The sequence below is a fragment of the Peromyscus californicus genome, unplaced genomic scaffold (assembly GCF_007827085.1).
Source record: "Peromyscus californicus insignis strain IS unplaced genomic scaffold, ASM782708v3 Scaffold_5__1_contigs__length_169319896, whole genome shotgun sequence".
Lineage (NCBI taxonomy): Eukaryota > Metazoa > Chordata > Mammalia > Rodentia > Cricetidae > Peromyscus > Peromyscus californicus.
The window spans coordinates 43,449,705-43,466,806 of record NW_026294573.1 but is presented as its reverse complement, the minus strand read 5'-3'; the positions used below and the strand labels follow the sequence as shown (position 1 = coordinate 43,466,806).

General features: G+C 44.4%; 1 protein-coding gene and 2 non-coding genes across 3 annotated transcripts in view; 1 reads left to right on the top strand and 2 right to left on the bottom strand.

The window, feature by feature from the left end:
• Positions 1 to 295: 295 nt before the first annotated feature.
• The window catches only part of Zyg11a (zyg-11 family member A, cell cycle regulator), a 41,856-nt gene continuing 25,049 nt past the window's right edge, over positions 296 to 17,102 (bottom strand). The window contains exons 4-14 of the mRNA XM_052717193.1: positions 16,923 to 17,063; positions 14,691 to 14,867; positions 12,874 to 12,938; positions 11,970 to 12,069; positions 11,830 to 11,883; positions 10,381 to 10,542; positions 10,261 to 10,305; positions 7,337 to 7,534; positions 5,077 to 5,138; positions 4,631 to 4,728; positions 296 to 1,503 (exon numbers count right to left, since the gene is read on the bottom strand). Coding sequence (XP_052573153.1) covers positions 1,328 to 1,503; positions 4,631 to 4,728; positions 5,077 to 5,138; positions 7,337 to 7,534; positions 10,261 to 10,305; positions 10,381 to 10,542; positions 11,830 to 11,883; positions 11,970 to 12,069; positions 12,874 to 12,938; positions 14,691 to 14,867; positions 16,923 to 17,063 — 1,278 coding nt within the window. The 3' untranslated portion in view covers positions 296 to 1,327. The remainder of the gene's footprint in view (positions 1,504 to 4,630; positions 4,729 to 5,076; positions 5,139 to 7,336; positions 7,535 to 10,260; positions 10,306 to 10,380; positions 10,543 to 11,829; positions 11,884 to 11,969; positions 12,070 to 12,873; positions 12,939 to 14,690; positions 14,868 to 16,922; positions 17,064 to 17,102) is intronic.
• On the bottom strand, positions 5,961 to 6,088 carry LOC128098073 (small Cajal body-specific RNA 24). The gene has a single exon (XR_008214105.1). It is a non-coding gene; the product is annotated as a small Cajal body-specific RNA 24 (non-coding RNA).
• Positions 15,924 to 15,986, top strand: LOC128098068 (small nucleolar RNA Z39). The gene has a single exon (XR_008214100.1). It is a non-coding gene; the product is annotated as a small nucleolar RNA Z39 (small nucleolar RNA).

Sequence of the window (17,102 nt, the reverse complement as noted above, 5' to 3'; positions counted from 1 at the left end):
TGCTCAAAGAGGGCTTATGGTACTAATCCAGTTAAGAGTCTTGACCAAGGGGCTGGAGAGATGGCTCAGCAGTTAAGAGCACTGACTATTCTTCTAGAGGACCCAGGTTCAATTCCTAGCACCCACATGGCAGCTTACAACTGTCTATACCTCCTGTTCCAGGGAATCCAATACCCTCACACAGACATACCAATGTTCAGAAAATTTAAAAAAAAAAAAAAAAAAGAGGGTAAGCTCAAGTGGGTACAAGTGCTTCCTACTCTTGCAGAGCTTGGTTCTCAGCTCTCAGCTGACAACTGCCTATAACTCCAGCTGCTTTGGAATAATCCTTCTGTATACTGTGAATATGAATTACTCTCATTGGTTAATAAAGAAGCTGACTAGCCAATAGCTGAACAGGATAAAATTAGGTGGGAGAGCCAAAACTGAGAATGACAGGAAGAAGGGTGAAGTCTGGAGTCACCAACACAAGCAGAGGGAGCAGGAGATGAACATGCTATGCTAACAAGGGTACTACAACGTGGCAGAGTGTAAACAAGGAATATGGGTTAACTTAAAATGTAAGAGCTAGTCAGTGTCTGAGCTATTGGCCGAGCATTTGTAATTAATAAGTCACAGTGTTTTTATTTTTGTGGGATAGGAAAACTCCGCCTACATCCAGCTCCAATCCCAATAACCTCTTCTGGCCTCTATAGGCCCTCACTCACATGCATGCATGGACACGGACGGACACGGACGGGGACACACACGGACACACACACACACACACACACACACACACACACACACACACACACACACATTCAAGCATAGTAAGACCTTCAGTCAGGACCAAGCCTCAACCCCATACATTCACACATACTCAATGGTCTGATTCCTCCAATTGGAGGAAAAGGGGGAAAGAAAACCAAAACTGTCAGGGTGTGGTGGCTCATGCTTACAACCAACCCCAGTACTGAAGCAATAGGATTGCTGCGCTCAAGGCTAGTCTAGGCTACATAGTGAAACCTGTCTTGTTTTTTCCCCTTCTACCTCTCAATTTGGTATAAACAAGCAAACAGCAGTAACAACTGTTCCTCCCTGCAGCAGTGATCACCTTCCTATCATAACCTGGAGCCACCGAGGGACTGTAACAACACCAAGTCTCCCTCAAGTCTTTGCTCCCCGTTCTGTAGGAATAGGACCCGGCCTTTTTGTAACAGAAAAAAAAAAACAAACAAAACCCACCAAGGACAGTCAATTGATAAACACCAACAACTGGTTTCAAAATTCCATGACCCAAAGGCTTCGCCCTGTCCTTAAGCAGCACCCCTCAAAGGCCCCTGGGTCAGAAAGAGCACTGGGGCTGTGGGGGTCTCTGGTAGCTTGTGAAGTACATCCTGAAGTCCTCTAGGATGGAGGCCGCCATCTGCCTCACCTGGGCATTGGCCTGACCACGCTCCTGGATATCACACACGAGCTGCAGTCCTCCTTCTTCTACCAACAGTTGGCAGTATTTGCTAGCTAAAAGAAAAACAAAGACACTCCATGGACAACTGGCATTTTAAATGTTCCCAGTTCACCACATTCACATGAAAGACACAGTGAAAAGATTAAAGTCTTCGTGGGCCCGGGAATTGAAAGAGGTTAAAAAAATGATATGGTGACACCACAGATGGTCATTGTAGTGTGTGTGTGTGTGTGTGTGTGTGTGTGTGTGTGTTTTTCTAGACAACTCCATGCTTCAAAATACCTTTAGGTCTATCTTTTGGAAAAGAGCACAGCAGAGCTGGAGAAATGGCTCAGCAGTTTTAACAGCGCTTACTTCTTTTGCTGGCTCCTCGTAGCCCCAAAGAAAACTCCAATTCCCCAAACTCCAAAGAGCAGTCATTGAGCTTTGCCTGGACTATAGGAGATTTTATGGTGGTTAGATAAAAGCCAGCATTCCTCAGGAACTTGTGAAACTGGTTCCCATCCACTAAAATGTCTCTTACCTTTGGCAGAAGGGACATATGGCTACCGGTGGTGCCTATTAGCATATCAAAGCTCATGCTGGCCTCCAAGGCTCCCTCAGTATCAAAAGTAACTGTTAACTGTCGCAAAAAAACTTATCTCCTTTCCTACAGTGAATTCCCTCCAGCTCCAGGGCTTCCCTCCCTGCAGATACCCATTCTCCTTACAGCCCTGTTACTCAATGTTTGCATATCCATGCCTGTGCCCTCTCTGCTTCTCTAATCTCAGTCCCCTGCTAGTCTCCCCTCTCTCGCAGATGGCCCTGGCCATGTCCGGTCTGCTGGCCATCTTCAGTCTACTTTTTCTGCTCAGGACTCTTGCAGATGCCTCTGGCTGTTCTCTTTCTCTTATCTACAATAAAAATCCTTCCCCTTAACTATACGATGGAGTGGTCATGTCATCTGTTTATCCAGTTCCTAACACCCACATGGCAGTCCACAACCACTTGGAATTCTGGTTTCAGGGATTCCAACACCCTCTTTTCTGGCCTCCATAGGGTCCTGCATGCACTGTATGTACACACACATGCACATAAAGATTCTAAATGTCCGGTTGAATGGATAAAGTGAAGGAAGGATCTTGGAGCGAGAATAAGGAAGAGAAGCTCTTGGGGCTGAAGAGGTGGCTCAGAATCTAAGAGCACTGGACTGCTCTTCCACAGGGCTTGTCTAGAATTCCAGTGCCAGGGCATGATACCTTCTTCCAGCATTTATAGGCACTGCACATACATGGCAAACAGTCACACATGCAGGCAAAAACACCTATACGCATAAAATAAAAACATATCCAGGCATGGTAGTACACACCTTTTGTACATAGCAAGTTCCAGGACATTCAGGGCTACCTAGAGAGACCCTGTCTCAAACAACACATATTAGAGTATTAGTGATAAGTGACTAAGGAAAAGCAAGCTATAGGATTGCATGCACAGAAAGAGGCCAGTTCTGTTTGGCGCCTAGCATGTTCAAGGCCGAGTCCAACCCTCAGCACCTGAAGACAAAAAAGGAAGAGCAGCATTAGCTCACAGTACTGACCTGTGAGGAGCAGGAACAGGATGTCTCTGCTGCTAGACATCCACTTCCAGATGTGCTTGTAATTCTGTAGCTTTTTAAAAAAACTGTAAGACATTTCCACTTTCCTTTTAGCAATGGTTAAACGGAGCAGACATGGGTGAATAATCTTTTTTATTTTATTTAATAATTTTAGGCTTAATTTAAAAATTTTAACAATTTGTGTATGCATGTAAGTACCTATGCAGGCCAGAAAAGGGTGACAGATCCCCTGTAGATGGAATTAGATGGTATGTCACCTGAAGGTGAGTGCAAGGAACCAAACCTGGGTTCTCTGGAAGAGAACTAAGTATTCGTAACCACTGAGTCATCTCTCTAGCCCAGTGGTTCTCAACTTTCCTAATGCTGCGACCCTTTAACACAGTTCTCATGTTGTGGTAACCTCCAACTGTAAAATTATTTTCACTGCTACTTCATAACTGTAATTTTGCTACTGTTATGAATTGTAATGTAAACATCTAATATGAAGGAATATCTGATATGCAGCCTGTGTGAAAGAGTCATTCAACCGGGCAGGGGTGGCGCATGCCTTTAATCCCAGTACTCGGCAGGCAGAGGCAGGTGGATCTCTGTGAGTTCGAGGCCAGCGTGGGCTACAGAGTGAGTTCCAGGAAAGGTGCAAAGCTACACAAAGAAACCCTGTCTGGGGGCGGGGGGAGGGTCATTCAACCCCCATAGGGGTCGTTACTCACAGGTTGAGAAGTGCTGCTGTAGCCCCGTTAGTATTTTTGTTTGTAGGTGCGTGTCTGTGTGTGTGTGTGTGTGTGTGTGTGTGTGTGTGTGTGTGTGTGTGTGTATGTATGCGCACGTGCAGTCCAACACTCCATGGCATATGTGTGGAGTTTTAATGAGAATGGCCATCATAGGCACTTATGTTTGAATGCCTGGTTCCCAGTTAGTGGAACTGTTTGGGAAGTATTAGGAGGTGTGGCCTTGTGGGTGTGACTTTGGAGGGGGTGTGTCATTGGGGATGGGCTTTAAGGTTTCAAAAGCCCATGAGAGGTCCAGTCTCTGCCTGTTCCCATGGATCAGGATGTACAGCTTTCACCTGCTGCTCCATCTGCACACCTGTCTGCTTTCTGCCATGATGATACAGACTAACCCTCTAAAACCGCCATCGAGTCCCCAGTGAAAGGCTTTCTTTTATAAGAGTTGCTGTGGTCATGATGTCTCCTCACAGCAACAGAACACTGACAAGACAGACAGGTTCTGGAGATCCAACTCAGGTTGTCAGGCTTGTGCAGCAAATGCTTATACCCACTGAGTCAGCTCCCTTGACCCAGGAGAACATTTTCTTTTTGTTGTTGTTGTTTTTTGAGACAGGGTTTCTTTGTGTAGTCCTGGCTTTCCTAGAACTCACTCTGTAGACCAGGCTGGCCTAGAATGCAGAGATACACCTGCCTCTGCCTCCCAAGTGCTAGGATTAAATGCACCACCACTGCCCAGCTTTTACAGTTTTTGTTTGGTTTTGTTCTGTAGAACATTTTCCTAAAATCAATTCTAAACTCAATCATTACTCAGGATATTAGCTGGAAGACATCTGCTCTGAGTGCACATTGAATACCTACGGTTTTTACTGCAGACATGATGCACGGCCCATAGTGCCCAGAGCTGAACTTCTGGCTGGGAGAAGTTGCCAAGGAGTGGGGAAAATGCTTTGAAAGATCTAAAAAGATACAGAGATGTCAATTTAGAGCTCTCCGGTATAAGATTTTTCCGTATTCCCCCTACAGAGCCTGTTCTTCATGGAGACAGATGTATTATGCAGTCTGTATTTGGGAGGGGGGTCATTTAAGAAACAGCATTTCATATGACACTACACATTCACTGTCTCATTTTATATGAATGACTGCACACTGCCAGTCTCTTCATGAGGGAAACTTAGTCTTAAAGCTTTTCTTAGAATTTACCAAGAGGAATCACAGGATCTGAACATGAGGCTACTTGACACAACACTTTATCTCTGCAGACTACACAAGAGGCAAGACTGGGGGCTGCAATACTTTCAGATTACCTGTAGGTCACCAGTGCTGACATCTTACACCGTGAACTTGGCCAATTCTCGATGGTTACACGCTGCACTCCAAAAGAGAGGAGAAACCCAGAGTGTTATGTTCCATTGTTTAATTCTATTATTTAAAAATTACCACAATAGGCTGCTATTTCACATATTACTTATACATATTTGAAACAATTTTTTTAATATGAGGCTGATTTTAAAATCTTAGATATACCTGTTGCCAGATCAACTAGATAACCACTATGTGTAAAATTTATGAACAACTTCCTATGGAAACCACTGCAGTGGAAGGCTGGGGGTGTGAGAGCTCGGGGCAGAGTGCTTCCCCAGCTTGTGAAGCCTTGCGGACTCAGTGCCCAGTCCAGTGAGAAGTAAGGGGACAGCGACATTACTCGGTGGTGAAGCATTTGTTGCTTTTGAATCCAGAACCCACACGGTGGCTCTCAACCATCTGAAACTCCAGTTCCAGGGGATCCGCACCCTCTTCTGGCCTCCACAGGCACCAGACACATATGTGGTGCACAGACAGACAGACAAGCAAATACTCATACACATACAATTAAAATAAACTTTAAAAAGCCATGCTGGAGAAATGAGCACTGACTGCTCTTGCAGAGGCCCAGCACCCACAGGGTGGCTCACAACTGTCTGTAACTCCAGTCCCAGGAGATACGATGTCCTCTTCCGACCTTCACAGGCACTGCACACATGGTGCAGAGACACACACAGGCAAAGTATCTGTACATACAAAATGAAAGTAAAGCGACCAACATTTTTTTCAAACAAAGCAAAGACCTCTTTTTAAGATAGTAGATTGAGTGTGAATTTATCTATACACTTTCTTTAATTCTTATATTAACAGAATGGTAAATCTGTTTTGCTTTTTTTAAACAAAAGACCCATCCTTTCTTCTTGCAAAAGATGAACAGAAAGTTACTACATTTCACCAGGACATTTACAAAAAGCTATCTTCACTGCAAGAAGAAACTGACAAAATAAATGTCCACAGGGTTTAAAATAGAAGCAAACAGAAAACAAAGCAGATTGAGGAATAATTGGTTTAACAGATGTAGCACTGGGTCAAGTTAAAAATATGAGTGAATGGGCAGTGGTGGTGCACGCCTGTGATCCCAGCATTCAGGAAGCAGGTGGATCTCTTGAGTTCCAGCCTAGCCTGGTCTACAAAGTGAGTTCCAGGACAGCCAGGGCTACACAGAGAAACCCTGTCATAAAAAAGAAAACAAACAAACAAACAAACAAACAAAAAATAACAAAAAGAATGGAACTCCTGAGGGAAAAACTCTGGCATACCAGGTACTTTCTGGAATGAATTAGAGGTGCGATTGAAAACAGAAGGCTGGCAGGGCCAGGCCAGTACCTACAGTCCCAGCACTGGGAAGGGTAGGGAAGAGGACTGCCAGGAATTCCAGGTCAGTCTGGGCTACAGAGTGAGGCCTTGCCTGGACAAACACAACAAAAACACCAGCAATCTGGCTGAAAAGACTAAATGACTGACCTAGATTTCTGCTAACCCGATGGGCAACCTGAAGAACAATTAAGGGCAGGACACCATACTAAACAGGACCTCTAAAGACTTCATGGTGAGGCAGCCCTGTCCCTGCTTTCCTCCTCCCCTGGGCTTTCTGTGCATTTCTGTGCTGTTTCCATGGAAACAGCAGATTCTTCTTTGGGTAAGCTCCACCTAATCCAGAGCTCTCCAACCTGAACCCAAGCAGATAAATTCCACTCATTACCCATCTCACTGGCTCCAAGGAAAACTTGAAAATACAAAACTTTAGGGGCTAGAAAAATGGCTCAGCAGTTAAAAGAGCACTTGCTGCTTTTGTAGAGGACCCAAGATTGGTTCCCAGCACCACTCTGGGCAGCTTACATCTGCCTGCAACTCCAGCACTCAGAGATCCAGTGCGTTTTTCTGGCTGTCCCAAGCACTTGTGTGCAGGCAGTATTCATACACACATACACACCATTAAAAACAAATACAAAACCCTGAAACTACTGTTAGAGCTAGGCACAGTCGCCCACACTGGCAATCCAAAAGTCCAGTGAATCTGAGGCAGGAGAATCACCATGAATTTAAGCAGAGTCTGAGCTACACAGAGACTCATTTCAAAAACAAACAACAAAGTCCAAACAGACAAAAAACATTAAGAAACTATCACTAATGACATTTAATGAGATGAGTGGCAACATTCAACAGACGAAGAATCGATCTTGTTAAGAATAATTCCCGTACCAAGTTCTGGAGAAGATCACTCCTCTGCAGGCCACGGGATAGCCAATGCTGTTTGTCACACGTCAGATGGGCGATCACGCCCGCAGCAAAGTAGCTCACTTCTATATTGGTGCTGCGGAGCAGGCTGACGAGATGTCTCAACAGATCTTCTTGAGAGACCAGCTTGGGAGAGAGCCCTCTGACTTCAGCTATGTTGTTCTACAGGGCAGCGGAACACAGCAGGGCAGGAAGGGAGAAAGGATCAGGAGCCAGCACCCTCCCGACGGCTCCCTCGAGACTCGGTCCCAGAACTTACTCTGGCCCCCTCCCTCCGAACTTGGCCTATGACCCAAATCCCATGCCGTCATGAAGAACATGATCTTTAACAGCAAAGAACCAAGTAAAGCACCTACTAAGTGCTGGGCACAATGCGAGAGAAAAACAGCTTTATCGGTATTCTCTCTCAGTTAATGTTTAATCCTGCAAAGAAACCTGGCACTCAGTGGGACCATCTTGTTGGGCTGGTGCTGCCAGTAACTGAACTCGGAGTTTGACTCCCGGTCTAACACAAGTACTATCGTGAAATTTAAAAAGGAACACTGTCCTGCTGTTGTTTTTTAACATACTACATTCGTTTTCTATGCTGTGTAATAAATTTCCACAAACTTACTGGCTTAAAATGACACGCATTTACTACCTCACAGCTGCTGTGAGGCAAGAGACAGGGCATGACTTAGCTCCGCCTCTACAATGAGGTCTCACAGGGTCTCAACCTCATCCAGAGGCTCCAGTGAGCAAATCTTCTTCCAGCCTCACTCAGAATTCATTTCCTGTGGCTGCAGAACTAAGATTTCAGTTTCTTGTTCAACTCTTAAAGGATGTCCAAAGTCCCTTGAACTGTGGATGTCCCTCTTTTCCAGCCAGGCGCTCACTGACATTCTGAGGCAGTGGAAGCTTTTTGTATGTATATGTTACTTCTGTAAAGTAACTAACACCCTATCAAAGTAGCCACACTCTGCTGGAGAGGTTTGCAAGAAGACAAGGAGCCCTGGGACGCCTCACTCATCAGGAGTCCCCTTTGAATTTGACAGCACAAAGGCTTGAAGGGGTGAAACAATAGCTGTGCAAGAGCAGAGTGAGGTTAACACTTCAGCTTCTGCAGCCCTCAGGTCCAGACACTAGTATGTGCAAAGGAATCACAGCTGAAAAGTCTGAGGCAGCAACTGCCCTGGTTTTGAGATACGGATTAGTCAAGCCTTCCTCAACCAGCTAGACCCCTGCTAATAAACACTATTTCAGTATCAAGCTTATATGACATTAGTCCCCAACAAAGAGACACAAGTTACCATTAGCATAACTCTGGGTATCAAAAGTCGTTGTGAGTCTTTAGCAGTCTACCAGGCTCCCAGACGGACTAAAAGCATCTGTTAGACCTGCAGGTAGGATGTTTCTCATCTAAGATATACAAGGCTTCCATTCAACTCTTCAGGATTATTTTCTACTGCTCTTCTCTTTTTCACCCTTTCTCCAAATTCCAACTCTTCTGGAAACAAGTTTCTAAACTGTGGGATATCGTGGTCAAGAGGCAGTATAGACATAGGAATTGAGAAGCTTCTGGAAAACTAACTGCCTGGAATTACAGGTAAGTGGTTCCTATTGGAGGGTCTGGAGCCTGGCTGAGTTTGTGTGTTCATCCTACCTCTTATCAACTAGGTGAGACAAACGGGTCCCTCCTGTACACTGTGGATAGAGTGCAATTAGAACACACAATCTTGCTTACCCTTGACATAATTTTTCCTGATATTCCTTAGCAATGGGACTCTGCTGCTCCTCTCATGGAAGCATATCCGCTGCCCTCAATCTCAGCATTGCCTGATATTAGCAGAGCTAGGAAAGTTCTGGTAGATGGGGACTCTCAGACTGCTGTGAGACATAAGACTCAGCAGACCACCAGTGCCAACTCTGACACCAGGGTCAGATCATCCTAGATTATTCAGCCTGCAGCTACAGGAATCTCTCCCTCAAAACAACAGAACTGTAGCATGAGCTGAGCTCAAACTATGGGCGCATTGGTTCTTATAGGGAGAGGTATACATGTTTATGTGTGTTATATCTGTGTAGTGCACATACGTGTGGAAGCCAGAGGTCAACATCTGGTGTCTTCTTCAATCACTCTTTTCCTAACTTATTCAGACAAGAGCCTTCACTGAACCTAAGACACAAACATTTGGCTAGACCAGCTGTGAGCCCCAGGAATCCTCTTGTCTCTGTATCCTCAGTGCTGGGATTACAGTCATGCACCACCACATCCAGCTTTATACGTGGGTGCTGGGGATCCAAATTCAGGTTCCCAGGCTTGCACGACATGCACTCTACCAACTAAGCTGTTTCCCAATCTCTCTTGTTTGGTTGGTTTTAATTTTTGAGTCAGGATCTTCCTATGTAGCCTCGCCTGGCCTCAAACTTGTTAGCCTCCCTGGAGCTGGGATTACAGGCACGGCACAACACACACCATCTACGGGGTTTTCAGTAAATAAGATAGCTACTATATTTTTTTTAACTTTTATTTTAATTTTGTGTGTGTCTGTGCACCATGTGCATGCAGTGCTCACAGAGGCCAGAAGAGGGCACTGGATCCCCTAGGACTGGAGTTACAGATGCTCGTGAGCTGCCATGTGGGTGCTGGGAATTGAACCCAGGTCCTCTAGGAGAACCATCAGTACTCTTCATCACTGAGCCATCTCCCCAGCCCCAGACTGCTGTTATTTTAAGCCACTAAGCTGTGGGTTATTCGCAGCATCAGATGATTACTGTACAAGGATTATCTGCTTGCTCAGAATATAATGATTAACTGAATCTAAACTGACTACAGCAGTGCCCAACACAAAGTAGGTGCTATGTAAGGATTAGTTTTAATTAAAATCAATTCAAACAAGTCACCTTACCAAAAGGCCAAGCACTCTGCTTTGTATCACGGACACGGAGAACGTCTGTCAAGAGAACGCACGGGTTACTACAGCACGGAGAAAAGAACTTTCGATCTAAACGCAGTCCCACCTTCCCACCTCTAAGACTTGGATGATGACGGCCAATCCTTCATTCTCAATAAAGTACTTGCAGGCCGATGGACACTCATCTGTAAGATTCCAAAGTGCTTTCAGAGTAAACAAGAAGGTGACATCATCTAAATTCTCAGCCGTCTTTTGTCTGACTATTGTTACAAGTTCCTAAAAACCAAAGAGACAGAGAGTTAAATGACCTCATGATCAACTCACTCCTATATATATATAAAGGGAAGAGGATCCCTAAAAGTGGGGGCTAGGGATATGGCTGGGTTGATAGAGTATTTGTAGCATGCATGAAGTCCTTCAGTCCAGCTCCAGCCTGGCTACAAACACCTGTGCCACACATACAAAAAAAAATTGTTTTTGTTTTGAGACACGGTCTCACTTGGTAGCCCTGGCTGTCCTGGAACTCACTATGTAGACCAGGATGGCCTTAAACTCACAAAGAACACCCTGCCTCTGCTTACCAGTGCTGGATTACATGCCTATACCAGCATGCCTGGCTACCTCAATAAGAGTACTTCTTAAGCATGGTGGCGTATGACTTTGATCCCAGCAAAGACAGGTAGATCTCTGAGTTTGAGGCTAACCTGATCTATACATCAAGTTCCAGGTCTGCCAAAGCTACTGAGTGAGACCCTGTCTCAAAAACAAAAACAAACGAAAAACACTTCTTAGCATCCATGGAAAAAGCTGGCCTGAGCAGGGCTGTGGTGGCGCATGCCTTTAATCCCAGCACTTGGGGGGGCAAAGGCAGGCAGATCTCTGAGTTCAAGGCCAGCCTGGGCTACAGAGTGAGTTCCAGGACAGCCAGAACTACACAGAGAAACCCTGTCTCGAAGAAAAAAAAAAAAAAAAAAGCTGGCCTGGTGTCACGTCATGTACACCCATCCTCCCAGTGCTGTGGGGTGGTAGAGAGAAGATCACCAGGGTTTGCTAGCTGCCAGCCCAGGGGGAGACCCTGTCTCAACACCCAACTTCCTCAGCTGGTTTACTGTAAACAGGTACACAACCTCCACATACAAAGATCTCTAGTGCCAGACCTGGGTTCTCTACCCAAGGCAAGTATTTTTAAGCCATTAATATATATTTTTAATTACATTTTATTTACTGTGTGAGTGTGTATATTCGTGAATATACATGAGTTGCAGTGTATGTATATGTATGGTCTACAGAGTGAGTTCCAGGGCAGCCAGAGCTGTTACACAGAGAAACCCTATCTCAAAAAAACCCAACAATAAAAAAAAAATTCATACACATTAAAAAAGAAGTCATTGAAAAAATAAATAACAAAAGCTTCATTCATAACTTTCTTCCTTTTTTCTTAAAGGTATTACGGACCAAGGATATAGTTCAGCAGTAGAGCATTTGCCTAGCATGCACAAGGCCCTGGGTTCAAAGCCCAGCATGGTGGGGTAGGAGTGGTGATCACCTCAGCTCACAGCTCACCTTGACTGTCATGATGAGCTCTTCCTGAAGCTGTTCAGTCTCCTCGGGTGAGAGCTGGAAGCAAACAGAAGACCCAAGTGAAATGCCCACATTCTCCCGAGCCCAGGAAGGGGGAAATGGGGGGGCCGACGCACGCCTACCTTCAGGGCTATGAAGGAGGTGATGCTCACTGCCATTGTTTGCATCTTGGGGTTCTCACGTCTGCACAGCCACCTCATAACAAGCTTGGCAGCATCAAGCCTGAAAAGCAGAATATTATTTTTCTCACAGGTGCATAAAGTTTACAAAGTTATAAATAACAAGTGAAAATAAATCCTTTATTCTCCTTCCAAAAATTCTGTACACAGTTAAAGGCTGAGAGCAGAGGGCTCCTGAGGTTCTGCCCCTCCCCTCCCTTAGAGTCTATCCAGCTAGTGGCTTATAGCAGAGGGAGGGATGTTCTCTTCAGTGGTGCGGCCTCTGGTAAGCCGCCCATGCCTCTGCCTGTAAGTAAACCCTCACCCATGTCCCTGTAAGCAGCCCTAATTAAGCTAACTGTTCACACAAATAAAGACATGAAAAGAAGAAAGAAGAGTGACTAGTTGGAAAGAGGAAGCAGCTCTGAGTAGATGGGAACAAGAGCATATTTGGGGATGAATAAGATCAACACATTAGGGCTGGAGAGATGGCTCAGAGGTTAAGAGCACTGGCTGTTCTTCTAGAGGTCCTGAGTTCAATTCCCAGCAACCACATGGTGGCTCACAACCATCAATAACGAGATCTGGTGCCCTCTTCTGGCATACGGGCATATTGTATACATAATAAATAAATCTTTAAAACAAATCAACACATTATACACAAGTATGAAAATACTACAATGAAATCCAGTACTGTGTATGATATATGCTAAGGAAAAATTTTAAAACAAAAGTGAAAATGTCAACTTTTAAAGCCTTAGCAATGAAAATCAGAACATTTCAGAGCGATCCCAAGAGAAGTACATTCCAGTAAGAATGTGAGTAACCAAACTCTGCTGGCCTCAGTCTGATGCTTATCTGTACTTGCCTGTCAAACGGGACATCCATAAGAATCCTGGAACTGGTTAAGGAGAGAAGGCAATTCTTCTGTAACTTTTGGGGAAGAAAGGAGGAACACTCATAAGCAAATGCAGAGCAGGTTAAGACATGCGGCTGGTGTGACCAAGGAACTTTTTTATGGAGCGCTCACTACTTATGTAGTCCTCTCCATGATTTTAACTCACTCCTACAATTGGAATAAAGACTGAATGGTACTCTTAAAGACCAACTCCCAGCCAGGCGGTGGTGGCATATGCCTTTAATCCCAGCACTCAGGAGGCAGAGCCAGGCGGATCTCTGTGAGTTCCAGGCCAGCCTGGTCTACAGAGCAAGATCCAGGACAGGCATCAAAACTACACAGAGAAACCCTGTCTTGAAAAAACTAAAGAAGACCAACTCCCATTTTTTAAAATACGTCTTTTTTTATTTATTTTCATTTCATGTGCACTGGTGTTTTGCCTGCATGTATGTCTGTCTGTGTGAGGGTGTCGGATCTCTTGGAACTGGAGTTACAGACAGTTGTGATCTGCCGTGTGGGTGCTGGGAATCGAATCCTGGTCCTCTGGAAGAGCAGCCAGTGCTCTTAACCACTGAGCCATCTCTCTAGTCCCAACTCCCATTTTTTTAAAAGTTATATTAGTTTTGTGTGTGTCTGTGTGTGTCTGTGTGTGTGTAGGTGTGTGTATTTGGGTGTGCACATCATAGCACACATGTAGAGGTCTGAGGACAACTTGGAGTAACCAGCTCTCTTCTTCCATCATGTGGGTCCTAGAGATTGAACTTGGGTTACCAGGGTGGAGGTGCCTTCATCCTGAGAGCTATCATGCATTTCAATTAGACAAATTTACGTTGCTGAATAACCACCACCACAATAAAGATTTAAATGAAATCATGTCACTCACACTTTTAGCATGCTTTGCTTGACTCATGTTTTCTAGGGTCAACTATGCTCCATGTACCAGTACCTCACTTCTTTCTTGTTAGACAGAACTCACTTAAACAAACATCACATTTGAGTATCTATTCATCTGTTGTTGAAACACTTGGGTCATTCCATCTTTTTATGAAGTTCAGTGTGTGTGTGTGTGTGTGTGTGTGTGTGTGTGTGTGTGTGTGCGCGCGCGCGCGCGTGCGCACGCACTTGTACAGAGATTAAAAAGCAACTAACAGGAGGTGGTTTTTTTCCTTCCACCATGTGAGTCTCAAGGATCAAACACAGGTCTTAACTCAGGTTGCACTTTGACCTGCTAAGTGCTAACTTTTATCTTGTTGGTCCAACTCAATTTTTTCTTCCCTCAGATTTCTGTTTGTTTGAGATGGGATCTCATGTAGCCCTGTTGGACTTTGAACTGTATGTAGCAGCAGAGAATAACCTGAACTTCTGATCCTACTTGCTCCACCTCCCAAGTGCTAGGATTATAGGTGAGATCCATCACACCTGGCCTGACAATGTTAGTGGATGTTTCTTAATAAATGCTTTTTATTTTTATATTTTTGGTATTTTGAAACAGGGTTTCTCTGTGTAGCCCTGGCTATCCTGGAACTCGCTCATAGACCAGGCTGGCCTCAAACTCAGAGATCTGCCTGCCTCTGCCTCTGAGTACTGGGATTAAAGACATACACTACCACGCCCAGCTTTCTGAGTAAATGGTTTTAGCTTCGTTGCTTATTCATATTTCCTACTTTTTCCTATAACATTAAGTCCTATTTTATCTATAAAAGAATAAAAGCTGTAATTCAGTAATACAGATCTTCCGTCTATCTGCTCTAAGGTTCAATGTCAGTCAATAATTTAATTGAAATTACCTGTTGGTAGTAGGGGAAATTTTTCATTGCTCTGAAGAGCAGACAGGTGACCTCCGACAACAGACGGATGGGCATGCCCCTGGCCAGGCCCTGGCGGGTGAGGTTGAGGACACAAGCACTGGCCGTGAACTGCACTGGCAGATCCTGTGGGTGATTCCTCATTCCTATAGCCACGAGCTGAAGAAGAGCGATTTCAGAGGGACAGTCACCATTAAAGACTCTGGTACTGGCTCCAGTCTATCTCTGTTGGTGCGAGTATTTGCTCATTGGGTTAATAACAGACTTTTCTTAGAATTTACTCTGTAGGACACAGGAATTGCAGCAATAGCTTCAATCCAAATTAACTATCTGGGTAGCTCTGGACCTGAATCTCTTCATCCGTGCCAGGAACTGTATGATCATTTCCCGAGCATCACCCGAGCTACCGTGACAAGCACCGCAAGAGACACAAACATCAGTCAGAGTATGCCATTTGGGGGATATTTTGAGACGGGGTCTCATTGTGGAGGTCGGCTGATCAAACTCAGCAATCTTCCTGCCTCTGCCTTCTAAGAGCTAGGATGCAGACATGTTCTCCCAGTGAATAAGATCATGCCTCATGCCTTAGCATAAATCCTCAGCGTTCACACTAGGGGATACCAGACATGAAACTGAAAAAAAGCACCAAGGAGCGGCTGGCGAGATGGCTCAGAGGTTGAGAGCACTGGCTGCTCTTCCAGAGGTCCTGAGTTCAATTCCCAGCACCCACATAGTGGCTCACAACCATCTGTAATGAGATCTGGTGCCCTCTTCTGGTGCTCTGCATGTATGCAGGCAGAACACTGTATACATAATTAAAAAAAAAAAAAAAGAAAAAAAAGCACCCAGGAGAGGTATAAATGCAGTAGCTGGGAGGCCACACTTTGGAAGACTCCACTGACAAAGCATGTCAGACAGGCTCTAGAACCTAGACAGGAGACAGAGGCAGGAAGGGAAACAAAAAAAAAAAAAACAAAAAACAGGAAGGAAAAACAAAAACCACCAGATGGATGGACAAAAGGATGGGATGAGTTACCAAGGGAGAAGGAAGAACTTTAAAAGTAGAAAATATAACACTGGAAAGGCAATATAAGCGGAGGGAAACCCAGAGCACAAATGCAAAACAAGGAATGTTACTTAGATTTTGTTTCTTTAGAATTACTTTATGAGTGATGTGCCTACATGTTATATAAAATTAAATTTTAAAAGTGAGTTTTACATGTGATGAAGCAAATTAGTATGGATAAACTCATGATAGTGTAAATGCTTTCTGATGTATAAAAAGTAAAAATAAAACGAGTTTATTATTCCCTAAGCCAAAATTCAGCTATAATGTATCCCAAGCTGGCCTCACTATATATAGCCAACGATGACCTTAAACTTCTAATCCTTCCACCTTTCCCTCCTGAGAACTGGAGTCATGGGTGTGTACCACTACTCCAGGCAACAATTCATTTCATTTTGTTCTGTTCTTGCTTTCCTTCAGAAAATCTGACTTTAGGACAACTAATATAGCTCAGTTAGTAGGACACTTGTCTAGCACACACAGACTACTGGGTTCAATGCCCAGCATGACATAAACCAGGCATGTAAACACGCCTGTAAACACATCCTAGTACTCGGTCAGAAGAAAATCAGAAAATCAGCGTTGGAGCTGGGGGGTACAGCTTAGCAGTACAGTGCTTCCAAGCACACATGAGGCATGCTCAATGTCCTTTCACTATACAAATTGGTCATTTAACGGCACATGCCTGTAATTCTAGCACCTAGGAGGTAGATGTGGCGGTTCAGTGGTTCAAGATCATCCTCAGCAACATGAAGTTTAAGCCTAACCTGGGATAGATGAGACTCACAGAAGAAAAAGAATGAAGAAAATCAAATATTAGAGTTTGAAGACTAAACAAATAAATAAATGCATAGGAAATGTCTAGAGCAAAGTGAATTCAATCCCTACAAACAGATCCATAACTCCTATTTTATATTTTAAAAAGATAATACAATGCTACTACTATCTTCCTGTACTGTTCACCAAACACTTTTTTTTAGGAGACAAGGTCTCACTATGTCGTAGTAGCCGGCCTGGAACTCACACTGATCTGTCTTCATTCTCCTCTAGAATGCTGGAATTAAAGGGGTGCTCTATCAGGCCTGCTAGTAAACAACTTTCAACTGACCAGGAAAGAGGTGATGAAGTCAGTCTTCTTTCTGAGGTACCTTTAGAATGGCAGGCAGGATGGCACTCAGGGAGATCGTCTCTGTGAAGAGCCTGTAGAGAGCTTCCTTCACAAAACACGGCCTGTTCCTGTACTGGCTCAGTGCTTCAGAAATCTGACTCATGTTGGCTCCTCCAGCAACCTGAAAAACATGGAGTCACAGCAGGCTTCACCTTCTCAC